At 42.0% G+C, this 26,931-nt stretch overlaps 1 protein-coding gene across 8 annotated transcripts in view; it reads left to right on the top strand.

Moving 5' to 3' along the window:
* The window catches only part of AGAP1 (ArfGAP with GTPase domain, ankyrin repeat and PH domain 1), a 320,437-nt gene that overhangs the window by 234,685 nt on the left and 58,821 nt on the right, over positions 1–26,931 (top strand). For all 8 annotated transcript variants that reach the window (XM_057422254.1, XM_057422264.1, XM_057422272.1 and 5 more), the window contains one exon: positions 989–1,150. In XM_057422254.1, coding sequence (XP_057278237.1) covers positions 989–1,150 — 162 coding nt within the window. The remainder of the gene's footprint in view (positions 1–988; positions 1,151–26,931) is intronic.

Here is a 26,931-nt window from a genome sequence, read left to right on the forward strand (position 1 = left end):
GTCTTCATTGCCTAAACTTGTGTTAAATGTGGCTGTTACATGAAGAAACAAGAACTACTTCAAAGAGAAGGCATTCATGTATTACCTGGACCAGGGAAGAGACTGTGGTCTCTGCTTATGGGAGGAGGAGGTCACCAGCTTTTCATTTTGATTTGGTTGTGTGAGGTATTGGGTGGGAGAGGGAAGAAAATGACTCTGCCATTAGTTCTTAAAATGGTTGCATGTTATGCTACCCTAGCTACTACAGTGGGAAACTAAACACACTGAACATAGTAGTACTTTTTTCTACCCAGCATACATTAATTACCTTATTTTAGCACCTTTATTGCCATCGCCGCCTTTTCTATGTGTGTCTGTCTCTAATATGAATGAAAGCAGATAGTGTCCAGAGGATGTTTGGGTATTTGCTCCACTATGTATTAAACTAGACTAGTGTTACATGAGTTAATTTGAGGATCGGTAAGATACAGGGTGCTCAGAGAAGCTGTGGCTGCCCCATCCCTGGCAGTGCTCAAGGCCAGGTTGGACACAGGGGCTTGGAGCAACCTGCTCTAGAGGAAGGTGTCCCTGCCCATGGCTGGGCATTAGAACTGGATGAGCTTTAAGGTCCCTTCAACCCAAACCAGTCTGGGATTCTATAATTCTAGTACTTTGAAAGAAAGAGCAATTGGAAGTAATAAAGTGATTTCCCATTGGTTTGTGTGTGTTCCAGCTGGTCTGCTTCTAAAACTGATGCAGGGTACTGTTGATATAGTAGGACTTGAATCATAACTTCAGCCAAGTTGCTTTGTTGTACCTGTTTGAAAAACTAATGGGTATTGTTAGGAGACTCCCCTGTAGCCTTTGGAAGTCAATGAGCTCAGGAAATTAGCTGCTATAGACTGCAAGGAGTTATATCTTGGATTTTGGCAACCATTAAGTCAAATGATGTAGTATTTTTGTTGTTCCTTCTTCCCCCCCTTCCCCTACCCTTCACCCCAAACTGCAGATACTGGGTTAGGAGATTCTGTGTGTTCAAGCCCAAGTATATCAAGTACAACAAGCCCCAAACTTGATCCACCTCCTTCACCTCATGCGAACAGAAAGAAACACCGCCGGAAGAAAAGCACAAGCAATTTCAAAGCTGATGGTATCTCGGGCACAGCTGAAGGTAAGCTTCCTCTATGCTGGAAGTCTGAGTATTGAACATAGCATTCCAAAGAGCGTGGTTAAGTACAACTCAACTACACTGTTGGTTTGGAATATGGAAGGTAAACAGAATTGTCTTGAAGTAGATAAATTAAAGACTGATCTTTTAATGGTGAAGCTGAATAATCTGAGGCATCAAGATGGCGAGTTTGTGTGAAACGTGTTTGGAAGTGATTTTTTTTGATATATAAATTAGTGTCCCCAAGTTAATATGGAGCATCATTAGCTATAAAGGTAAGGAATGGCATACTTGCGAGGTGAAAAAGTCAGGTTCACTCAGTAGCCCATCGCATCACATTAGAACTTGTGTGTTTTTTCAGTATTATTAAATCTAGTGTTATCACTTCACCTTAGACACATCCTGAGCTCCAGAATTGCCAACACTTCTGGTGCCAGTTATTGTTTGAATATTCAGCTGCTCATGGACAGATTGTGTTATTCGAGGATAAAAAGGAAAAGGAGAGAGTTTAAATGTTTGGGTTCTTTTTTAAGAACCAGAAAGCAAAAGCCAAAAAGAACTTCTTTTTTTCCCTTAGTTTAGCTTACTATTTCCAACACGAACACTGCTATCGCTGTTCAGTGCCCTTCTGAAGGGGTAACAATGTGTACAGTAGCCAGATATGATATAAAACATGCTTATATCTTTAGAAAAGAAGAAAAGAAACATGCTAGGATTCAACCAAAAGAGCTCCAGAAAAAAAAAGAAGATGAACAAGGGTAGTTGGAGGGCTTAGAAACTGGGGAGTCAACATATGAGGAGAGATGAAAAACAGAGACAATGGAATAACATTGTTGGAAAGGGGGAGTGTTGAGTAAGAACAAGATGTGGTTGTAAGCATCGGAGAGTGAAAAACAGCTAATTCAGTATCAAAGAGCATTGGAACAAGTTCTGAAGAAAGGATGACAATTGCAGACAGCTGAAGAGACATTAAAAATAGATGTAATAATAGTATACAACTGAGAAGGGGCATGTTAACTACTACTTAGTCATCCTTATTTGCCATTTATTTAATTTCTCAATTGCGCTGCTGTCCCATCCGGAATTTATTTCCCCACCTATCTATACAAATCCTTTTCTAAAAGCCATCAGCTTTTTTTTCAGACAAGCTCCTGTTGCGTTCTCTTTGCCATCATTTAACTGTCTTTGCTGTCAGTTTCCCCCTAGTTTATGGCCTAAAGCCAAATTTTATTGTAACCTTTTATTTTTAATTTGTAGACTTTATTTTATTTGACAATCTCTTTTTATACCTTGTATTTTCATACCTCAATGGCAAGTTGAAGAGGGGCTTTTTCAGAGTGCTCACCATTGGTCCAAGACTATTTTGTTGAAGTCAATATGAATCAAGACCAGCTGGATATCAAGAGCCTTTGAAAATCTCTTTCTCAGTAGTTAATACATGTGTGTTTTCTTTCTTCTGGGGAGATTATTTTCACAAGCCACTGGCGCTGGAACCTGTGTGGTCCTGGTCTGCAGGCGCAGGTTCCTGACCCGCAGCGAGCAATGGGGGATATGCAGTTTTTGTGCATCTCGTCCCTGAAGCCCCTGTTCTGATTGGAGTGGGAAGTACATGCTCCTTCAACTTTCTCTGTTTCCTCTTGCTCTTCTTGTGTTCCAGCATTGTAACATGTTAGTCTGAAATCGCTTTGCAATGACTCTGCAGAATTGTCCCCTCTCATAGAAATGGGATAAATATGCTTCCAGAGGGCAAGAACTAGTTGGCAAGGAGCAACCAAGTAAAACACAGGGAGCTTTAAAAGTAGCAATGAATGCCAGCACTTGCTTTTACAGTCTTTATATCTCTACATTAGCCCATCAGCCTTCTTTGACCTGCCTCTTCTTACATGTCTTACGAGATAGGCACTCTTTCATAGGTGAAAGATGGTAGATTGTGATGAGCTCTTAGGCAGAAGCTCTTCCCTGTGAGGGTGCTGAGGCGCTGGCACAGGGTGCCCAGAGAAGCTGTGGCTGCCCCATCACTGGCAGTGCTCAAGGCCAGGTTGGACACAGGGGCTTGGAGCACCCTGCTCTAGTGGAAGGTGTCCCTGCCTGTGGCAGGGGGTTGGAACTGGATGAGCTTTAAGGTCCCTTCCAACATAAACCAGTCTGGGGTTCTATGATTTCCCTTCCTCTACGCTGGCTGTAAATGTAAATTTAAACCCTCAGAGGATTACTGCAGTTCTGAAGACCACAAATCCACATTAAACAGTCAAAGGAAGATGTTCTGAGACATTCATGCTTTGCCTCAGAAACTTTGAACAAGTGTTTGCTATACACAGAGTGACCTGTTGAAAATGGGCTACCGAAGATTGTAGTGATAATCATGGGAGAACCGTATCTTTGTTCCTTCTGGAAATCCTGAGGCACACTGTGAAAAAAACAGAGGAGGATCCTCCTGCAGTAGGTATTCTCAGACAGTTACAATGGATCAGAGTTAAATGATTTGGGTAATTCTAGATTGTATGTTGCCTTCCTTTGGGTCTAGGCATGTTTCAAGTGTCAGCTTTCAAATAGGAATTCTGGGTTCCTTCATTTTTATCTGTAGCAAAGCTGAGGTGTTCAATGAGACTTAAATCTGGTCTTCAGCAAACTCAGGCATTTTTACTTCACTTTGCAGTCTCTTTTTCTGCTTGAACATGCCTGCTTTGATCACTGACCTCTGCCCAAGTATTCAGATATCACGATGATGGGCACTAATGAACCCAGGGTGATTCACTAATTCCAAGGACTGATGCTCAACTCTTTTATGCCCTTCCATAAAGGTCATGCTGATTCTTCTTTCTCCACACTATCTGCACATGCACAGCCCTCTCTTTCTGGGATTGATTCTTTCATCTTCTTCGGTTTCTCCTTCTACAGGTTTTAGAGACAATGGTTCCAGTAACAAAAATCCTGAAGCAACTGTGATGCGGTTGGATGAAAATTAACATTCATTCCCTGCTTTGGAAAATGAGATTCTGGGGAAAATATTCCCAGTTCTCTCTGAAACCCAGAGAGTTGTTCTTTAGTTCCCTGCACAGAACTTGCCACTGAAAAATGTCTCCATGTTTTTGAGGTTAACAGCAGGAATGCTTACATTAGGAAAGGTGCCAGCAACCAGCAGTGTTTTTCCCACCATGCTGTCTAAACTTGCTCAGAGCAGGATTGTACAGTGCTGTGATTCAAAGGGGAATAGCTGCTCAGAGCCTGGTGTGGTTTGGTACCCTTGTGCTGCTGCAGTTAGTGGAATAGCTAGTGCTGTGTTCAGTGGTAATAGGAAGGTTTTTCAGCTTGAAAGCACGTAGAAAAATTAAAAAGCTTTCTTGGAAATACTCTTCACAGAAAGACCTTTCCCACTGTTGATTCTTCTCGCTCTTATTAGGCAGCTTTAAAACTTCATGGCTGTGAACCTGCCTGCCCTCAATCCATCACTGAGATTTTAGGAGCTATAGAAAGCCGTCTTTCAGCATCAAATCTGGATCATCTGTGCTCTGCAATTATTCCATTGACTAAGAGCTCTGGCCAGTGGGGCCAACATTGCTGCCTCCTGTAGGGCCAGTCCAGTTGCTCCAGGTGAGGAGAATCCACTCCTTTGGTCAAGGAGATGCAATGCAGCTGCCAGCACAGTGCTTTGAATTTACTTTCTCTCCCAGCATAGGCAAAACAATCCTCTGTGTTCCTCTCCATGTCGATGGAGATGAAAAAGAGGAATTGATGATAGAATAATAAACCTGATCAGCAACTTGGTGAACTCTTCAAGTTCTGCTTTTTCTCTGTAAATCTATGTTCCACGTTCTTCTTCATTGGTTTCTAAAGAACTTTTGAAGGATCTTTTGTGTTTATCTTCTGAACACAAAGATATTTGTTCTCTGCCCCTTGTAAAGTGATTGCTTTTCCCTTTGCTTTTCTGATCTAGCCCCCAACTCTAGATGTACACTTTCTGGCTTGTAGCTAAGGGTGAACTGAGGAACTGTATAGGTAATTTCCCTGGGGAGAACCAGTAAAGATACTTCAAAAGCTTGTGTTCTTCACATGCATGTTTTATATGGCACTGAATGTCACAAATCTTGGGGAGCATTGAAGATGAACTGTAGTTACATTCTAAATGAAAATACGGTCATTTGTTTTCTGTGGATGGAAAACCAGGGTTTAGTCAGACTTTTCATTGGTACTTCTAGCAATGAGCAAAGATGCTTTAATCTGGTTTCTAAGCTGCATAGGTTGCCCCATCCCTGGCAGTGTTCAAGGCCAGCTTGGACACAGGGGCTTTGGAGCAGCCTGCTCTAGTGGAAGGTCCTGCCCTTGGAACTACATGAGCATTAAGGTCCTTTCCAACCCAAACCGTTCTCTCATTGTATATGATTCTACGATGGATGGAATCTGTAATGCCTGAAAGTTTGGTTTTTGTGTAAACTGGAAGCAATACAGCTGTTAACTGAAATGCAGTACATGATGCATGAAAAAAAAAATGTATTTTACCTGCAGTTTCTCACCCAAAGCTTTCCTCAGCATCCCATGATCTACCTGCTGGCACACCTTTCTAGGCCTGTTCAGTGAAACAGATGCAAACAATGAGCTAGTGTTTGTGGGAGAGTAGATTCTTTGTTTGACAGATGGACTTGACTTTGCTAATGCTAATATTTGTTTGTAACATATTGAATTAAGCACCATGATGATGGGATATATTTTTACTTGGTGCCTTTTTTTTCCTTGGCTTTTTATGGTCTGGAAGAAACATTCTGACATTGTCAGAGGACAGGATGTTCAGAAACCTTTCCAGCACAAAAAGTCACAGTATCGTCACTCTCTTTTCTCTGCAAGGAAGATGTGAAATCTAATATCTTGACCTGCAGCTGCAACAAGGGCAAAACTGCTCACCTATTAAAGAGTATGTAACCTTTGGAATCAAATCTATTGGATGTCAAGGTCCCTTTATGGATTATATTCCTTGAAGGGATGCACAGAACTAAGCTGCCACCAAAACTTTTACAAGTAAAAGCTCTTTTCAGTCCGTTGCAGGGTACCTGTGTATGTAGCCTGCGCTGGGATTCTGCTACTGCTGCAATGCACATGATGGCTGAGCACACTAGTTTGGGACAGGAGATTCCCTAGGTGTGGTAAAGCAATAATAAAAACTTATTGATCAGGAGGGGAAAATGGGCATTCCTTAAGGATTTCCAGGCCCATTTTTTTACAGTTATACCCTCCTTAAATGTAAGAGAGATCTTAAGCTTTTCCTCCTCTAAAAAAATATAGACAGAAGAGTGTGTTTCCATCCTGTCTTGTAGTATTACATAGAATCGTACAATCCCAGACTGGTTTGTGTTGGAAGGGACCTTAAAGCTCATCCAGTTCCAACCCCCTGCACAGGTAGGGAGACCTTCCACTAGAGCAGGTTGCTCCAAGCCCATGTCCAATGTGGCCTTGAACACTGCCAGGGATGGGGCAGCCACAGCTTCTCTGGGCACCCTGTGCCAGCACCTCAGCACCCTCACAGGGAAGATCTTCTGCCCAAGAGCTCATCTCAGTCTCCCCTGTTCTGGCAGGTTAAAGCCATTCCCCTTGTCCTGTCCATGCAGGCCCTTGTCCAAAGCCCCTCTCCAGGTTTCCTGGAGCCCCTTTAGGCACTGGAGCTGCTCTAAGGTCTCCCCTTAAGGAGCCTTCTCTTCTCCAGGCTGAACCAGCCTAGCTCTCTCAGTTGGGCTTCTTCTCTCTCAATTTCTCTTCATCTTGTGGTTGTCAGTTTGGTGAGAATATGTTTTGCTTCTATTTCTGGTCTCTTCAGTGTCTCAAGTTTTAAAAGGTAAATGTTCCAACCATTTAAAAAATATTCAGCAATATTTCAAGTGATATTGATACCAAAATGGTGTTTTGACTGCAACGTTGAACGAAGAAAAGAAGCATTTGTTTGGAACTGGTAGGGTTTGCAGTATAAGCAGGTAACTGGGAAGGGGGGGGGGGGTAAATAATTCATTGAGGGTTACTGCTGAATTGTCTTCATATACAATGTGTTGATAGTAATGTCATTTGTGTCATCCTCCTGTGCATGAAACACTGCAGAAACTTCAGCAAATTGCATTTTGCACACAGAAAAGCCAAGTTCTGCTTTGTTCATCGTCACTAAACCTGCAGTGTAGCAAACTTGCTTTTGGGAAGGTTTTAGGAGTGTGGTTTGATCAGCATCTACATCCTTATTTTGTGGGTTAACTCAGAGGAGTTGTAGGCCTTGCCTGATCCAGCCATTCTCTGTTCTAGCTGCTCTGTAGGTAAAAATACTTAATCCCACCTCCTCCCCCCCCCAAAAAAAAAGCAACCCAGGGCTTAGTTGCCATTAAAAATGAAAGAAAACTGAGCAAAGTACTCAGCTGTATTTTCCTTCTGTCAGCATGAAAAGGAATCAACAGTATGTGACCATATCTGTTGTCTGTAATGCCAAATGCTTGTTTTGATTTGAGCGTACTGCAAGTGTCTCCGAGGTTATCACCTATTCAGTGTCAAAACACTCTTTGGTTGTAATTTATCAGTAAGTTCATTTGCTGCCTTGTAGGAGACACAGAACTGGCCGGTGGCTGTGCACCTGAGAAACAGGAGGGCAGAAATTAATAAAATCTAGACTGAACCTTCAGAGACTTGCTTTCAACCAAGGCATAAAGGTCACTCGTTGGGAATCCTGCAGCCTCCGTTGTCACAGCCTATCTGACATGAAAGGTTTGCTGCTGAAAGGCATTTATGTTGATGCTGAGGAGCAAAAGACAAGGGAGGTGAAGCTCATCTATTGTTTTAACCTACTTCATTGCAGGCTAAACAAGTTGAAAGAGTCCTTCTTCTCTTTAAAACCACTGTTAGCTCAGGGTCAAAAGAGGCTGCTGGTTCCACCTACCTGGTTGAAAGGAAAAGTGTTGCAGTGGTGGTCAGCAGGAAAGGGGATTCTGGAAAGGATAAGTCCCAGGGTGAAGTGGTGGTGGTTGTACAGACTGGCACATATGGATAGTTAGAGAAAGATAGCACATTTTTCCCCTACATCTCTCTAAAGAGTGTCCCGTTCTTATTACATGAAGTGCTGTGTGACTGCAGAAGGGTACGCTGCGTATCCTTGGTACAAGTGCTGCTCTGTGATTTAGCCTGGTTTTTTGGAAAAGGAACAAGTTTTAAGCAGCTTCATAATTGAATGAAAACCAGTGACACCTTAACATTTTACTGGCTTCAGGTAATTAGTGTCCTTTAAAACTATGCTGTCAGTCTGAGCCAGAGACCTGGATTATGGAAAAGGTTCCTGATGTCCACAAGAGGATGTCTACAAGATAGCAAGAAGTGCTTATAAAATATTAATCCTGCTGGAGAAGTTAGATCCATTTTGTTATGTAAGGAAGCATCTCTATCTTACAAGCTCCTTGCCAGTTTATCCAGAGCATAAGACCATGTAATTTCATTATGAATCTATATACCTGAATTAAAGTATCTTAAAAGACTGCAACCTCTCCCAGGAAGTCCTCCAGCCATGGACTGTTCTGGAAGCTGTAGCAGGGTACACGTTCCTTTATCTGTTGCCATTCTGCTTTTAGTAGGCATCTCCCACTAGCTGTTGTGTAAAGCATAGCAAAGTGGACCTCATGCCCCAGCCTGTGGTGGCTGTTCACATGCTCTGCTTCTCTGTGGCTAGTTAAATGGGTTTTTGCCTTAGGAGGCACAGGGCAGCTTTGAGGGGAAGGTTGATGGGATGTCAGCAGATTACAGACATGCTTTTTATTCATAATATGGAACGTGTGATTAATGCCAATGGCTTGATTGTGGAAGTTTGCCATGTGTAGCTCACACCTGGAATTCAAGGGGGAATGTGTCAGTGGGTCTGATCTACCCTAGGGTTATGAAACATGCTCTTGGCATTATGCTAAAAAGAACTCATAATCAAGAGGTACACACAGAATAGAATGTAGAAGTAACTATTTCGTTGCAGAACCATACGTTTTAGTCCATTGTGGGTAAGCCCTGAAGAATACCAGCTGTTACTCAGTGTGTACTTAGGGCTAAGACCTGATGTGAGCATGGTGTCAGGAAATCCTGCTTGTGTAATCAGCCTCCTTGTGCCAGGTCTGAAGACCCTCAATGGACAGTGAAACCATATCTGCCTTTAAATCCAGGTCAAACAAATGGTGATGGCTCCCAGATGCACAGCTTTCACAGTCACCTCCCCTCTGTGTTCCAAATAAAGGGATTCCAGGCAATGGCATCCAGCAAGAGGCATGTAGGAAGTCTCATTTGGTAAAGTTTGTGAATGTAGGTGGACCTAATACTGTCTGCTTACATGGAAGTGAGAGTGGAAATGATGTTTCCAGCTGATTCCAGTTCAAGAGTCTGCATACACAGGATTTGCCCAGCGTCATGAGTCTGATATTCTCTTTTGTGCATTGTAGAAGGCATTACAGGCTTGGGGAATTTGCTAGTTCTGCTACACACAGACTCTGTATTTTGCTGGTTGTGGCCAGATGCTTCCTCTGCTCCCTTTTTATTGCTGGCAGGATTTTTTTGCAGCACTCTTAGGCTTTAACATTCAGTAACAACCTATAGATCAGGAACTCTTTTTGCCCTTTTCATTTTGGTTCTGTGTCAAAACATTTGTGACACCTTTGAAAAAGCAGGTCCGAAGCAAAACTGAGGAAGGTGACACAGTGGGTATGAACGATTTTACTAAACAAGTTGTTGAGTATGTGTGTATTTCTCCTAGAAAGTTTTCTTAAAGTGGGCAAAGTGCAGAAGCCTGAGCAAGTTAAAATGGTTTCCTTGAAGAGATGGTGATTCCCTTTACAATTTCTCTTTGTGATTCCAAAGTTAATAATGAATCCTGAGATTGTTATTTTTAAGCATAGTTTTTCCCTCATTTTTATGTGTTCATGGGTGTTAGTCTCTTCATGCAGTTATTTTCAAAGGGTAGGTTGGGGTCGTGGTGTTCCAATCTCGCTTGGACTCTAAGCTGCAATAGCAGCATCATGTACTTGGCAAGTGATGGGCACCTGTGGTTCTCGCACAGCAATAGAGCCAGCGAGAGTCTGTGAAGTGTGGAGCTGGATACTTTCATCTTTTTCTGAGGAGCCTCCAAATGGTATGTGTTTGAAAGGGTGACCAACTAATATGAGAGGGTGGGTTCCTTGAAAGTGAGATGCCAAGTGGAGAGCTCCATGGTACCGGATCTCATCTTCCATAAATGGAGGTGGGGGTTCTTACCTAGACTGGCTTTACCTTTCCCTGAGCGGTAGGCTCTTGTCTCACCATAGCAGCCTTTTCCATTTGGAAACGCAGCTCTGGATTTGTTCCAGTTTTGGTGCTCTGTGGTATTGATGTCAGGCATTTACTAGACAACCCCGTAACAGTAATGTAGACCGTTTACTTCCAATTCCTGACCTGTCAGTCATTTCCAACCTGTGTTGTTTTGTCAAGTGTTAATCAAATAGTTGCCTTGAATTAGCTGCCAAATTCAGTGAGCAGATACTTGGTATCTTTCCATCTGAAGCCTCTACTGCAGATGCACGTGCTGTGCATGAGATTTCAGTGCTGAGCTTGCTGCGTGTTTGTTTTATACCCCGTGCTTTAATCTGTTTTCAAGCCCTCCACCTTTCTCTTTAAGGATAGGTTACTTGTGATAGGTGTTATGCATTATGTGTAGTGCGCAACTCCAGTGAAAGGAGTAGGTAAAAAGCAAACTTGAACAGGCCTCACCATTGACATTTTCCACCACTTCCCCCCCTCCAGAAAGGAGGGGAAAAAAAAGAAATAATAAAGGTTTCTTTTGTGAGTGTGAGATGGAGAAAATTGCCCATTTGTCTGTGAGGTAATAGGCTTTGGTATAATATGAAAATCTATCAAATGATTACATTCAATGGCATTAAATCACAATTCATGAAAGGAGAACACTGTGCAGTTTAATTCTATTTAATTTTTGAGGGGGAAGGGGGGGGGGGGAGAAGACACCCCCCCCCCCCCCAGAAAAGATTGTTTGAGTTTCTGTTAAGCTGATTTCTCTGTGGTCTTTCTTAAAAGTGCCTTTCTAGTTGCCACACAGTGATGTGATCATTATCTGTCACCTCGTCGCCTTGCTGCCTCAACACGCAGTCAAATACAAAAAGAGAAGGTGGGGGGATAGGGGGGAGAGGGGAAAAAAAAAGACCAGAGGAGCTTGTGAAGTATGACTTCCTATCCCAAGACTCATTGCCTGCGATTCGTACCGCTTGACAGTAATGATCTTATTACAGTACTCTGGACCTTGAAGAGATTTCCTGAGGAGAGCGAAAGGACGTGCCTCCATGTAATCAAGTGGCGCTGAATATTCCACGCGGTTTTGATCACACACTGATTGGGCACAGTTTTAGCCCATCTTCTAGTCAATTATGCATGGCCCCTCATGCTCCTGTGATAGTCAGAAACATTGATAGCTGTTGTCTGGGGGGGCTGGCAGCCAGCCAGGGGTTTGAAGTGCAGTCATTCCGGGAGAAGTGCTTTTTAGTTGGAATTGATTACCTTTCTTTAGGTTTTTGCTTAATGGCAAAACTGTATTGGAGAGGGCTTCAGGTGAAAAATGGACGGATTAGCCATTTAGAGTAGCTAAACTCCTAGTCAATTTTTAGCTTTCCCCTGTTTCCATCTAATTTATATTTAATGATGTAACGTTTGATAATATTTAATATATTTCATTTCCAGTTGCTGCTGAGCACACATGTTGAGCACATGTTAAATTACAGCGTCTCAGTTTCCAGGTTTTCCAAATGAATCCAGTTTAACCTTCAGGCTGTTAGAACCTGTCTTTTCTTCACCTGTTTCACTGAGTGTTCAGTTTATCTGCAAGTGGTACGAAGATGACGTTACCAAGCAGAGCAAGTGCCGGTTTCATCCCATAATGAGGATGAATTTGCGTGCTTTCAAAGCAGCAAAAGGTCAGTAGCTGGGTCCTTAGTTTAGATTCTCTTGTCTTAGAGGCTGATGAGGCTGCTGTTAATTTCTTGCCTATAAAAACGTCACATCTTTCTTAATTCACATTCCTTCTCAAATGAAAAATCATTGAAAGTGTGTACATCCAACTCGAAGCACCATATGAGAAATACTGGTTCATAAGCAATGCTTCTTGTTCCAGTACCACCAGTCTTGTTTCTCAGAATGAAATATCCTACAGTACGTGGTTCTTGGCTGCATATATAGCTTGTAGGGATGGGAATAGGACTTTATAGTAGGCTGAAGTACAACATTGTATTAGGCACGTGTCAGATGAAGAGCTTATGTTTGCCCTGCTTGGAATATGCTGTGACTGGCAGTGAAAAGATGCAGTCAAAATACTGCAAAAAACACCCCAAAGTGTTATTTCTGCTTGGGAGTATAATTCTGTTCTACCTGCCCACTGCTGGCTGCAGTGATAAGAGTCCTGTCAAAAGACATTGCAGGCTCTCAGCCTCCCTTCCTTATGGATGCTGCACCTCTTCTATTCCTTCCCCTTAAATTGATGTGATATGTTCTAATTGAAACTAATCCTGTGCTGGCCAGTCCTACGCTTTGAAAACAGCTTTCACTTTATTTTTTGTTTGTTTTTGTAATTCCTTCTGGTTTTTAAGATCAGTTCTCATTTCCCGTACAGGGGCCAAAGCAGAATTAAGAGCAACTAAAAGAGTCAGTCTTGGCAGTTTTTTGCTCTTTGCAATACAGCTGTTGGGGTTTCTTCCAATGAATTCAGGTTCAGCTGTCGTCCAATATTCCATAGCCTAGTTTGGGGGGATTTATGTGGTTTATTCTGTAGGATTTTGCTACTGCTCAGCAGCCCACAAGAGCAATGAGAACCTTTTTTTCATCCTTCTTCTTTGGAAAAGAAACTTCGCTATATGTGTGTATTTGCTGATCTGTCTGTGCTTATCCCTATACCAGCAGCCAGGATTACTGTGCGCTCATCAGCCTTCTGCCACCTGCACTGAGACAGGAATTTCTCAGTGGCTGACGGCCCTTGGTGTGCTTCTTTCTTGGTGAGGTTTTGAACCAAGCCTTTAGTGCCCTAGTTGTAATAAACCACAAGGCCCATGGTCAGCTCTTAAAGGTGGACTTCTAAGGGGGAAAAGTTCTACTTCATTGGCTCTGATGACTTTCTTTGAACGGTGGACTCAGTTGTGTGAGCCTGCTACCAACTCTGCCTGTGGGACTACACAGAATCATAGAATCCCAGACTGGTTTGGGTTGGAAGGGGCCTTAAAGCTCATCCAGTTCCAACCCCTGCCACAGGCAGGGACACCTTCCACTAGAGCAGGTTGCTCCAAGCCCCTGTGTCCAGACTGGCCTTGAACACTGCCAGGGGTGGGGCAGCCACAGTCTCTCATGCTTTCCCTGAAGGATTATTTATCTAAGAGTTGGGAGGAGACTATGATGGAACAGATTCCTTTGTAGCAGACGATACCTTGCAAGCATCTCATAGCATATTTAACAGCACAGTGTCTGCAGTGACACCAACTCCAGTGAGGCTCATACATATCATGGCCAATTTCCCATTTGAATGGGATGCTGAAATGCAGGAAATACCTGTGTTGGTTTGGTTTTGGTTTTCAAAATTGATAGAATACAATTCTCACCTGGTAGGCTTCAGTTTCCAGGGGACCTCCAAGAAGAGGTTGTTTGGCATTTGTCAGCTTCTACAGCCACAGATGAGTCATCTTCATGGAGGTTTTCAAACTGATGCAGCATTGACTTGACTTTAACTTCCTTTGTGCCTCCTTCTCCAGTGGTTTGAATCTGTCTTTTTGATCTGGGGAGGGAGAGCTGCAGTTTCCAGTGATGGATGACAAAGCTAGGCTGGAGTATTTCTGACTCTGCTTCATTTGACAAGGAATTGGCAGCTCCGTTGAAGACTGTTTCAGCTCCCTTTTATGTCTCCTTTCCCGAGCTCCTCCTTTTGGGACTTCAGTGGCTGTGCATTGCCAAGGAGGAGAAAAAGGGGCATTTTAGTTTGGAAACCATCACTGGAAAATTATTAGCACTGGTGACCAGTTTGTGATTACCCTAAATACTGGTTCTTTTCAGCCAAGGTAATACTTCCTAATGGTAGACAAAACACCAAAGTGATCCAGCCCATTTCCAGACAAACTGAATGCTTTAACCAGCACATTTATGCATAAGCGTATAGTTCATGATTTACTTAAGATTTGGCTTAATGTCATCATTGTCACATGCATAATTACTTTTTGGTTGGATTACTTTTTGGACATGCTCACCATAAAGGAATGTCAAGGTAGTCTGAGCTTAGAAAGGTGGAAATCAGACAAGAAAAGGTATTTTGAATAGGAAGTGACCAAACATACTTTCCATTTCCCATAACTTGTTTCCTTAGGCTCACAGTTCATTCTTGCCATGTGTCATCTACAGTGGCAGAGGAATGTGGGGGGTATTTCTAATGAAGTAGTACACATTGACTTTCATATTCCAACTTCAGCTGCAGAAGTTACAGTTTTCAGTATGTCAAGGGGAAATACTCTGCATGAGGAGTTGACATTTCAGCCTCCTGCGTGATGGCTTGTGCCCTGTAGCTTGAGACACATTGCTGATAGTAAAGAGCCATCCTGATAGATCTCTGTAGAGTGATCACCACAGCTTTCTCCTCCATGCAAGTGCTAAACATATTTTACCAGTCAAAACTTAATGCAGCCTGGATGAATACCCACCATTCAGACCAGAATGGTATCTGCAAAAGTTTCGTTTTCCTTGTGCTGATGCTCATTTAATATTAATTTTTCTTCTAAATGAACAATATATGAATGAGACTTAGAGAAACATGGGGAAATACTTTCTACCAGAGCCTGTAGGGACAGGCCAAGGGGAATGGCTTTAGCCTGCCAGAGGGGAGACTGAGATGAGCTCTTAGGCAGAAGCTCTTCCCTGTGAGGGTGCTGAGGTGCTGGCACAGGATGCCCAGAGAAGCTGTGGCTGCCCCATCCCTGGCAGTGTTCAAGGCCAGGTTGGACACAGGGGCTTGGAGCAACCTGTTCTGGTGGAAGGTGTCCCTGCCCATGGTAGGGGATTGGAACTGGATGAGCTTTAAGGTCTCTTCCATCCCAAACCATTCCATGATTCTCTCAGCACACTATAGGAAGTTTTGCATGAAAGGGTTGCTGGAAAGTTCCGTGTATCATGGAGCTCGACCCAAAGATACTTATATTTTCCCCCGTTCTTTATTTAGCTGTGCTGGGGCTCCCCAAGAGGCTGTACAGTTAATTACAAGTTGACTTCTTAAATAGACATCTGTAGAGCCATATATAAAATAGTACAGGTAATTACAGAGATTGAAGACAATATGTGAATGGAATACACTTTTTAGAAATGATGCTGTGAGACTTCAAGTCTGTTTAAATACTAAATAGTTCAGTAGTTCGTCCTCAAATGAGAGGTTCTGTTGAAGTCCTGTAAATAACAAATGTGTACATTTTCATCCTTAAACTAAGCACTCCTCAAGGGTAATTTGTCCACAACCAAGTTCTTTAAAATATCCCCGCTTGCAGGCACCATACTTGAGTTTCATAGGATGCTTACAAGGCATTGCTGCTTAAGTGAAGCATAACAAACCTAGTTGTAGTAACTGACAGATTAATATGTGCTTAATGTGTAATAGTAAGTTAAAACTCACCAGATTACTTAAAGAATCTGGTGTGAGGATCCAAAGTGATGAGACAGAGCATGTGAAAATCGATTTTAGCGATTTGTCAACTCTGTTCTTTCTCAGACTCTCAGTATACAGTTAGATCCCAGTTTGCATAGGCAAGCCTTGTATTAATAATTAGGTCACTGTTACCTATAGATAATCTCTTGATCCCTTATCCAAAGGAGAAGGTAAACTTTAGTAACAGACTGTTAGTGCCTCATGAAGGAATGGGATGTACTAGAATGATGGGGAGGGATTTCACTACAGAAGAGAACACCTGGGCTTTGATTTATGTTATGATCTTAAAAAAACAAATAATCATCACATCTCACACTAAATAGTAGAGCAGGTGTTTATCTGTAAAGTTGATGTTTATCTGCAGTTTACTCAGTCATCTTAAACAACGTTAGAACTGGTTTAGGAGATGATGGTGGGTTTGCTCTGAAGATGAGTTTGGGTAAGGATTAGCTTCATAATTACTGACTTATGGTGAGCTATGGCCAAAGCTCCTAAGCACAGGTCTACATCAGGATCTGCTTCTGCAAAATAGCATATACCAATGATTTTAAGTGCAGTACTCTGTCTTGGTACTAACTAAAGAGCACACGCTATGTTCAGAACTATTATGACATGAAAAACCAGCTGCAGAAGAGATTGGCAGTACAGTTTTGTTTTTTTCTTGACCATATTGATAATTATCTGCTGCCTTTAGTAATGAAAATATCCATATAGTTCATCGAGGTTTTCCTTTATTTTGTGGCTGTTATTAAAAAGCTATTCCCAGACAAACAACTGATGACTCTCAGGAAATATTTTTACATAATCTATTAATAATGAACTCAGCTGCTTCAACACCTTTATCACCAGTGAGTTGGCATCACAGCCAGCAGCCTGTTCCTTTCAGTCAACAAAGCAGAGTCAAGTTGACTCAGATAGAAACATTGATTTCATACAGATTATTTCCATAATGAAGAACGATACCAAAGAAGTACAGAAAATACCATGTAAAAGGCAGCTTTGCTTTAAAGAAGATGCTTTTCAAAGTTGTGTGTATATTGTCTGTATGACTCCACAAGCAAAGGAAGAGTTTGGGTCTTCTACATGCTGTCTGAAGTGAATACAGTCGCTGAACAAGGAAACGCCACTTCATGGTTAATTGAAATATTTCACCATCTGCAATTCCTTACACTAATGAAGAGGAACACATTTCTTTCTTCCTTTTTTACCAGAAATAATTCTTTCAGGCTTTTTATTTCCTCCACAGCCTTTGACTTGAGGACATGTTCTTGTTACATACCATCAGGCCCCATAATTTGTCATAATACTACTCAATGGCTCGTCTAAAAAATGTAAAGGGACGCTGCCAAGGTTGTTAGACGCAAAGTTTAACCTACAACACTTTGGAAAGAAGAAGAAAAGATTGACATCAACTGTCCCCCAGAGCCTGAACAGAGCCAGAATAAAATCCAAAATGATCTTCTGAGCAATGCAGGAGGCAGCACGTTGGTCTCTTTGACTCCCTCCTTGTTCTGTGCTTTGGTCCTGCGTGTAGGAAGACGTTGAATATACAAGAAACTTAACTCCATGGCACGTCAAGAGAATGGGGTTCTTGTTCATTCCAGCTATCCTTCCAGAGCAAAGTAGATCATGGAGACCCCGCCAAGTACAAAAGCGGTTTTGTCATTTCAAGGGCAATGCCACGTTCAGCATCAGGAGGAATTATCACCTCCTAGCTCTTAGTCCCTACCAGGTACTCATTTTTCAGAGCGTTGTAAGTCTGTCCTAACACATCAACCGCCACAGTATGCTTGAGATTTTGATTGACAAATTCAAAATGAATGTATTTTTTTATCCCCTTCTTTTTCCTCTTGAAAAGCTTTGGGGAAAGAGGCAATGAAGATTTTTATCTGCAAGGCAAAGGTACTGCCAAATGCCATGCAGCCTCCATAATGGTAATACAAGTCAGAAGTCCAGCCACTTTTGCAAGGGGATAGGAGGAATGGAGTAGGTTGAAATGAGAACTGTGGAAATACTAAGAAACTTACCATGAACATTCCCCTTTCAATTCCTGTTTAGATTTCAGCTGTATGACTCTGGGGACAGGTTGCATTGTTTCCCCTCCACTTTTGGGGTGAAACTACTTTCCAGCCCAGTCTACACTACATCAGTCAGTAGGGTGAAGTTTTCCTGTTTACCAGTTACACTAACCTGAGAGCTTGGATCAGTTACTCATGATCTTTTGGTACATCCAGTGTATTCCTGTTTCAAGCAGGAAAAGCAGACTGTATTGGTTACTGAATTTTTAAGGATTTTATATCCTCTCAGTGATGTTGTGGCTTACCTGTGGAAAATGTGTTTTATAGCTCTGGAGGGAACCCAGCAGAGCAGCCTCTGGTTGATAGCTCTGGTTTTCTCATGAGCAGGCTTTGTATTACCTATGGTAGTACCTTGCTTTTGCTTGGTTTTCCATGCTTAGTTTCTTTACCAAACCCATTTGATCTTGCCCACCGAGCAAGCAGCCTTTAACTTGTGCACACATGCAGATATGCCAAATAAAAGAAAGAATCTGCTAGTCCATCAGCTTTTATTATAGTAGATTGCACAGTGTTTAGGCAATAATCTCATCCCATTATGCGGGGTGTTCTTCCTGTGCCACCAATGACTGTGACTACCTGCACCTTAACTCTGCGTGGAAGGGTGGAACCTCTGCTGCCTTTTACAGAGGTGATGGATGCACGAGAAGAATACAGCAGGGTTATGCTAATACCTGATGCCTGGGAGATGCCAAGTAAGTAATTAAATGTCTTCAGCCCCACTCCAACACAGCAATAATTCAAATGCTCAAAATTGAGATTGTGATTGTACAAGAGAAGCTTAATTCCTCTTGCCTTGAACAAACGTAACTAGTTCTCTTCATTAATATATATATATACAGATATACACAAATCCAAGCTTTTAGCAGGCTTATTTTCTGTAACCATGAATGATGGTGAGAGAACTTGTGTGGAGGGAAAGGTTAAACATAATTATGTGAATAATCTGAAAATGTTTAGGGAAGAAGAAGTGCAAAAGTTCTCCACTGGAAAGGGTTCTGTGTTTTAAGAAGCATTATGATTAAGAGTAGAAGTGGAGGTAGCAATTTAAGAAAGCGTCAATGGGAAGGATAGTGAAGGTGGTGGCAATGAATATGGATCAGAACACAGAACATGTAAATTATTGATAAAGGAAATTAAAAATATTAGAAAGAATTGGTGCTCTCTACAGTGTGAGGTCTGTAAGGCTGATGAAAGAGGAATTTCTTCAATTCATCAACAACAGGTAAGTTCTAGCCATGATTTGAACCTAATGCTTGACAAAATGTTATAATAATGAATCCTGATTTCAAAAAGAAAAAGCCAGAAATATTCTACCATTGGGAAAAATAGAATTCATCTTACCTTAAATTTGTACTTATAAATAGGGTGTGTTGGCTTATTTAATTATTAGTATTTATAGCTGCACAACCAGATCGGCTGTGGTCAGGATTAAGAAGAGCTTCCTAATGGACTGTCACATCATTCTGAAGGGATCTTGCAGCAGTGGGAATGTTTTGGAGAATGGGATGATACCGGTATTATGCTTGTAGCTGAAAAGAGGGAAGGGATCCTGAAGAATCTTTTATGTAGTTTAACCTCATATTGATCCTGTGCAACACAATGGGAAGGCTGATATGTGATATGATTAGAAAATGATTTCCACTGGCAGAGGAAGTGACAGCGTTGTCTAAATCTCTGTCAAGTGATAAAAAGCTGAGCACTTTTTAATGCTACATTATGACAGGTATTTGTCAAGCGCAAATACACTGAGTTAGTCCTGCCTGATAATGTGAACTTTAAAACAAGAAGCTGGATAAGCACTAGAGAAAGAATCAGTGTAATTTCAATTAAGAGGCTTGAAATGTCTAACCAGTAGATCACAAGAAACAGTTGTAAATGGCTATCCATCATCCAAACACCGGGAAGAGTTGACTTGGGTTTTGGTTTCAGCCACATGCTTTTTGGTGTTATGGAGGAGTTTTTTTCCTTGCTTCCCATACTCTATCCTCCTTTCTCCTGTTAGTGGGAGCACAGCCTGTAAGACTTTTACCTTTCCAGGGATATTTTAGGCCTTCTGAAGAAAATTCTTCTTGCTACATCTGCTTTGTCAGGTGCCCTTCTCATCTTCTCTGAACAATCTCACATGTGCACATGCAAACTGAGCTCTTGTCTTTCTCTGGCTGACTCAGAGATTCAGATGTGTGGGGCTTTGTATTCTCTAGCACTGTGTAGCTACACCAGCTTCCTTAAAACCTGCATTGCTCTGTCCTTTACAAGTCATTGTGACTGAGAAAAATGCCATCTTTAGCTCTGAGTGTCACTGGAGTATGTGATCTGGGCTTCATCTTTTGACTTCGACCTCTTTCACCACCTCATATCTCAACTGCTGTAGCATCCTTTTTCCTGGCCTCCATAAATGTGGTACCCACTGAGCTCCATCCAGATACTGCTGCAATGACCGCTCCCTTGGCCCACCACTTTTCGCTGTCACCCTTCACTTGGTGTCCTTCCCAATGGCCTTTTCTGCTGTATCACATCAACGATGGGCTGACACTCTCTGGTCTGAATGCCCATCACAGCATCCACTCTTTCTGATGCACTTCCACCACGCCAGCGTCTGCCTTGCGTGAACCTCCACATCTGTTCACTAAAATACTCTTTGTTCATGTGTTGAGCACAAGTGATCAAAATAGAATCACAGAATCACACAACGGTTTGGGTTGGAAGGGACCTCAAAGCTCATCCAGTTCCAACCCCCTGCCATGGGCAGGGACACCTTCCACTAGAGTAGGTTGCTCAAATTCCCACCATCAGCCTCCTACAGCCTAAAAACACTTGCAGTGGCAAAGTGCTGCACTACACGAAGGCCTATATGGAAATAGTGGAGAACTGAGTGAAAGCTTGTCTTTGTAGGCCATATTCTAAATGGGCACTACAAGTACTGCGTAACCTTTAAATATGATGAGACTGCTTGACCCTTTGGCATTCATGTAAAAGCTGGTTTTATTGTGTCTTATTTGCATTGTAGTATGCTGTTTATTTTAAATTCAACTTTTTTAACAGCAAAATGAGATGAGGGAGTAAGTTATCTTACTACCGCTACTGTATGTGAACCTGCTTTTAAATCTAATGGGCTTGTGTAGAGTTTGTAGTTAATCATTTGCAAGGTGTGAGCTATATTAATGCACGTACTAGGCGAACTGCATCACGTGAATATACAAATCTGTGGTTCATCACTTTATTGAGTTGGCAGAATTCTCCAGCTTCATTCAATAGAAGTAGGTGTGATATCGTTTTAGTAAGAAAAATGACAAATTTGGGTGCAGATTTGAATGATAACTCGAGAGAGGCCAGTTCTGGGAAGCTCAGCACTCAGAGGGGTGCACTGCTTTTGAAACACTGGCTTGATAAAATAGGTTTGACTTGTGCAGGAAGTAGGATAATACCAATACAACCAATGAGATAAAGCTACTCTTGATGGACTGCTTATAAATACAAAGCTTGATTCATTTCTCAAGGCAGGGCAAGGGGGGAATCCTATGTTGTACTGCCTCAAAAGCAGCCACATCCCTCTCTCCCATCGGAGGGGAAAATGGGATTTGCATTACACAGCAGGCAGTGTGATATTACACTGCAACGATCCTGACAGCTCTGTATGATGCTGTAGGTTGGATTTTGCCATCACCAAAAAGAAATCTAGCAACTATAGTGAGCTTTCTGAACTCATTAATGTCTTCGTTGTATTGATGATTTCATTTCTGCGCCAGCGGTCCTAGCTGCAAGCTGTGGCTTTCCCGTTTTTATGATACTCCTCCTCTTTCTCACCGTGCATTCCCTCCCCCACTGAGGGAAAGAAATCCATTGCTTAAATTGATTTGGGGATCAGCCTTGATAAAATACCAGCATTCAGCCCCTCACGACAGTGTGGCTGTATTGTTAGCGGTTCTTGATTATTTGGATGCTCTGGCAGAAGCTGCCACAGCAGAGTTGGAGGTGTGCAGAGATTAACTGGTGTCTGTCCAACCATTTGTCATACAAATAACAGTGCCAGCAGAGTGAAATCCTATAAATCATTTTTTGCCAGGATTGAAACCTTTTATCAGTTGTGTCACTTTCATTATTCAATAAGCGATTAGTAACAGCCATTGTCGTTTAGCCATTTAGCAGTTAACAACTCAGAGCTTTGGCTAGTGAGGAAGCCTTTGACACCAGTGTCTGATGTAAATGCAAGATTTAATATGTATCTTTCCAGTCAAAACACAGTCCTTACTCCCTGTTGTACTGAGAGATGAAAGGCAGTGCAACTTAGATGGGAAGCTCTTGAATCTGTTGAGCCTCCTGGATTTGCTTTATCCCACTGCCGTGTGGTGGTTGTGCATGCAAATGCACAATTGTATCCTTTTTTTTCCAGGTTCTTCAATCTAAAGCTAATCACAGCATCTCCCCAGGGACTTGCTGCAACTGCAGCTTCTGAAACAAGTGAAATGAGAGGGATGATAACCTTCCTGTAAGAGCAGCCCCAGAGAGTCAGGAGTTAGCCCTGGTCTTGTTGGGTTTGTTCTAAAGGGGGTCTGGGCAGATGGTGAGGTTTTACATTTTAGGTGCAAATGAACAACTTTGAGTAAATCTGAGCAGCCCCATCCAATACAAATGTAGGTAACAGTAACTTCCTGCTTGTGAAGCTCTTTGAAATTCAGATGCAGTGTATGGAGAAGAGACAAAATGTTGACTCTCCCAGTGGAAGGAATTTTTGTATTCCCACCAGAAGTTTAAAATGGAAGAGTCATAATATTTTCCCAGGGGAAGAGACCTGGGTTAAGACTACCTGCCCAAAGAGGGAGAGACCTTCAGACTCCCTTGTAGGTCGTTGTAGTAACCACTGGTTGAGCAGTGAGTTCAGGAAGTTAAGTTGGCTGCTCTGTAAGCTGCTTGTTAAAGGCCTATGCTTCTTTGTCCTGTTGCTGGCTTTGAGCTAGCTGTTAAATCTTGCAGGCTTTGGGGAGTCCAGAAATGCAAATTGATGAACTTTCTGAGAGCACACCTAAGTGCAGGTGTTGTGATGTGCTACTGGATAGGAACTTCTCCCTAATCCATAGCTCCAACAAACCCTCTGTGCCTTCAGGTTGTCCTCCTCGCAATGTAGGACCCAGCATCTGTGGGTCTGTGTTTGCTAATGAAGCCAAGGGAAGGAAGTGGAAGTCATCTTCTCTTGTCGGTGCAGGCTGATGCAGAAGCTCAGGCAGAAGTGAAGATGGTGACCTTCCTGTTTTAGCACAAGCATTCAGGTTTATAGAGAAATAACCATTACTGATGGTTTAGTAGTTTGTAGGAAAAGACCTTGACACAATAAATCTCTCCAACTAGAATTTCCCCAGTGAGGAATCCTTATACTAACACGCAAAGTTGCACCACAGAGTGACATGCTAAGCTTAATTATTAAACACCTAATACTGGCAGATTGACTCATGCTTATTTTTACAAGTGATGAAAATTAACAAAGAATTCATGTTGTATACAGCTGCAGTAGAAAGTAGTGCTGTGTCTGCTCACATATGGACGTGATTTCCCAAGAACAAACAGAAGAGATTTGTGCTTGCATGCTCTTCAGATGTGCCTGTCAGTGCTTAGCATGCTGGAGGGCAAAGTGCTGAGCGTGGATTCTGGGGTGGATTTTTGCAAAGGAAGGAGATTCTTCAAATGAGCCCATTTCTAGGATGCCTTTTGTTATCTGGTGTAGCACAAGGTATTGTTTTGAATCCCTCTCTACTCTGCTCTGTTGAGACCCCACTTGGAGTACTGTGTGTAGTTCTGGCTTCCAGTGTCTGAAGGGGGCTACAAGGATGCTGGAGGGGGACTCTTCATCAGGGGCTGTAGCGACAGGACAAGGGGTGATGGGTTCAAACTGAAGCAGGGGAAGTTCAGGTTAGATCTGAGGCAGAAGTTCTTCCCTGTGAGAGTGCTGAGGCACTGGCACAGGGTGCCCAGAGAAGCTGTGGCTGCCCCATCCCTGGCAGTGTTCAAGGTCAGGTTGGACAGGGCTTGGAAAAACCTGCTCTGGTGGAAGGTGTCCCTTCCTGTTGCAGGGGGTTGGAACTGGATGGGCTTTTTGGTCCCTTCCAACCTAAATCATTCTGTGATCTTATGGTTTAGTTTTATAATTGTTTTAAATTTCAGGATAAGTGAAAGCTGGAATTAACAAAGTGACTTGAATGCCTTGTCTAGCTTTATACTGTATTAAAAGACTTCTATAGAGACCTTAGATACCTCCTTCGATAACTATGAGGGTAGCAGGAAGTCTCCTTTATGACTGTAAGCTAATTTTGCTAAATGCTGGACAAAATAAACCCAAGATAAGCAGCATAACCAGGTCTTTGGGAAAATCTAACTCTTCATCATATGTATTTAGAAAAAATCTCAGGGAAATGACAACTGTGAGAATTACATAAATCTGGGTGTTCCCTGCTGCCTGCATACCTGCTCAGCTTCGGTTTGTGTCTTGCAGGATACCCTGATAGCACATGCTGTGAAGCACATTGATCGTGCAGGCAGCTCCTTCCCATCCTACTTCATACTTAAATATTTTTTATCTTCAAACAGGTGATGGGTTTTCTGCTATGGGAAGAAACAAAGGTGCTCTTTTGGGCATTAATTCAGCCCAACAATACTACGTTATTGCAGTATATTTTACTTTTAGTTTGTAGTATTTCCACTCTGACACCTCATTGGAAAAGAAATTTAATGAAAAAGCAATGGCCTAATACGTGGGAAATTTGCAGGTGCCTTTGTTGAGGGTATCTTTTAGAAATGAGCAGTGAGAATCTTAACTCCTTTGAGCAGAAGCAGCTCTTTGTGTTGTTTTGGAACTGTTTTCTTGACAGTAATTGCTCGCACTATCAAGATGTGGCTGCTTTTTGTTCAGAGGGAGAAGGGTACAGAACAATGCCTCTTTGCTTAATGGATTTAAATGCTCCTTGTTTATCAGTCTATAGCGGCAAGATTGTTGTCTCCCTATCCATAGAGGAAACTGATGGTCCGAAACAAGAATAAATCCATCATGCCATAAAAATAGTGGTTCTGCATGGAGTAAGCAAGGAAGCTTTTCACGGAGTCAATACTGTGTCTAAACAGCAGAAAGAAGGTGGGCTGATGGTGAATAACAGACTTCCCCCATATGTCCCGCTCTTGCACCTCTAACCTTCCTCTTCTCTGTGTCCCAGATGCTTCCCTCACACTCCATTTCCTCTTCAGCCATCCCATGCAATGCTTTTTCCTGCTCTCCTTCTGAATACATGGGTTGGGTTTAGTAATGGTGCGTTTTACAGAGTAGCATCTCGGGTGGTGGTGTTGCTTGAACTCCAGTGATGCTAACTGCAACTATGAGACTGATCTTGAAATCCAGATCTTGACTAGATAACTGGGTAGGAATTCAAATATCTTTGGAATTCCAGAGGGCCCAGCGTCTTGTGTCAAATCTGACTGTTCAGCAAAGATGCATTAGTGGCACAAAAGAACTATAATAGCAGTAGTTCATATTTAGTATTGATGATAAGATATAATGACAGGAGCTGCCTTTCCTTAAGTGCATTGTTACCAAACCAGTAATAAGCCAACATAGTCTGTACACTTGCAGAGCTTCTGGATAGCTCTTGTAATTAATACCTGATGATGCCAGGTTATTCTCCTCCTATTTCTAGCTGTAAAAGACTTGCTACTGACAATGGAACAGAGTCAGAGGGTGCATTTATGTGCTGCTGTATCTGGAGTAGATTAATAGGGACAATAAATACCAAAGTGCAATTAAGTTACAAATACCATTTTCAATAAGCGCATTGTGGGTGGTGTTTGCATGTGAATTACTGTAGTGGGGTCAGCTGGGGTTTACAGAAAACTCTGATGTGGCCCTAAAAGGGGGAAAAGGAATCAATGATGATTTTGACAAATCCCATTTCGTCAAGGGAAATATTTTGTTTTCCTCTGCAGTTCTTTGTTGTACAAATGCGTACGAAAGAAGCAGAGGCAAGTTGACAAACTGATTCTCTTCATTCCTTATGGAACACCACAAGCCTCGTGAAGGCAACCCCACTGGAGAAACTAACCATAGAAATTGGTCGATCAAATGCTACAAGCAAAGTACTTGTTTTCCACTGTTGAAGCTGGTGGTCTAGTGATCACAGCCAAGCAATTACAGCCCTGTTAGATAGCATGAGTAGTAGTCATTAAATAATTATACCTTTGATTAGCTGCTTTAACTGTTCGTTGCCTTTGAAATATGATAGTATAATTTCAAGCTTTTATTAAAAGACAGTTTTTCTAGGTGGTTGAAAAGGATTTTTGTGTGTGTAGAAAAGAGCCATAATTTTCTGCTTCAGATAATGAAAAACAGAGGAAAATGTTCCCAATTAACATTTACTTTTGTCGATTTGGATCTTGTATGTTTATAGTGTATTGGAAATGCACTGAAAGAGTTCAGTGGCTTCTTTACCTGCTGCTGAAGTTTCAGTGGAGAACTCTTATGGGAGGGAAAGGGGAAGAAGAATTAAAAAGCTATTTTAGAAGTGTTTAATTAAAGAAACTTTTCCCCTGTCACGAGTAGAACTATGAATGTGTTTGCATTTTTTTCCCTTCATTCTAAATGTTCAGAGCTGAATGGAAGCCAAATGTAATCAACTATTAATGTTATTTGAAGTATGACTTTTAGAGTGTTGTGTGAGTTTAAAATAGACCACTGAAAGGATTTCAGGTTTTGTGTTTGTTCAGACATTTAGTTTTACATGTGTTTGGGCTGTGTTTTTAACTCGGCACTTCAGTAATTCCCTGCAGCTTGTTTCTTTGAGTATCCTGGTATCCAAGAAGGGCATATTACGGGCTGTTACCTTGTAGGTTAACTGCAGCAGTTAAATCTTCTATCTTTTGGCTTCACTTTTTTGGTCTGTCCTATCAACAGCAATGCATTAAGCAGAAATGTTTGCAAACATCAGAGTCACTTTCGAGTGTTAATAGATGCTCGACTTTGGGAATCTGATTTGGTAGCTATACTGCGT

The sequence above is a fragment of the Pezoporus wallicus genome, unplaced genomic scaffold (assembly GCF_028554395.1).
Source record: "Pezoporus wallicus isolate ANWC-B61680 ecotype Strahan unplaced genomic scaffold, APGP_CSIRO_Pwel_v1 contig_3488, whole genome shotgun sequence".
Lineage (NCBI taxonomy): Eukaryota > Metazoa > Chordata > Aves > Psittaciformes > Psittacidae > Pezoporus > Pezoporus wallicus.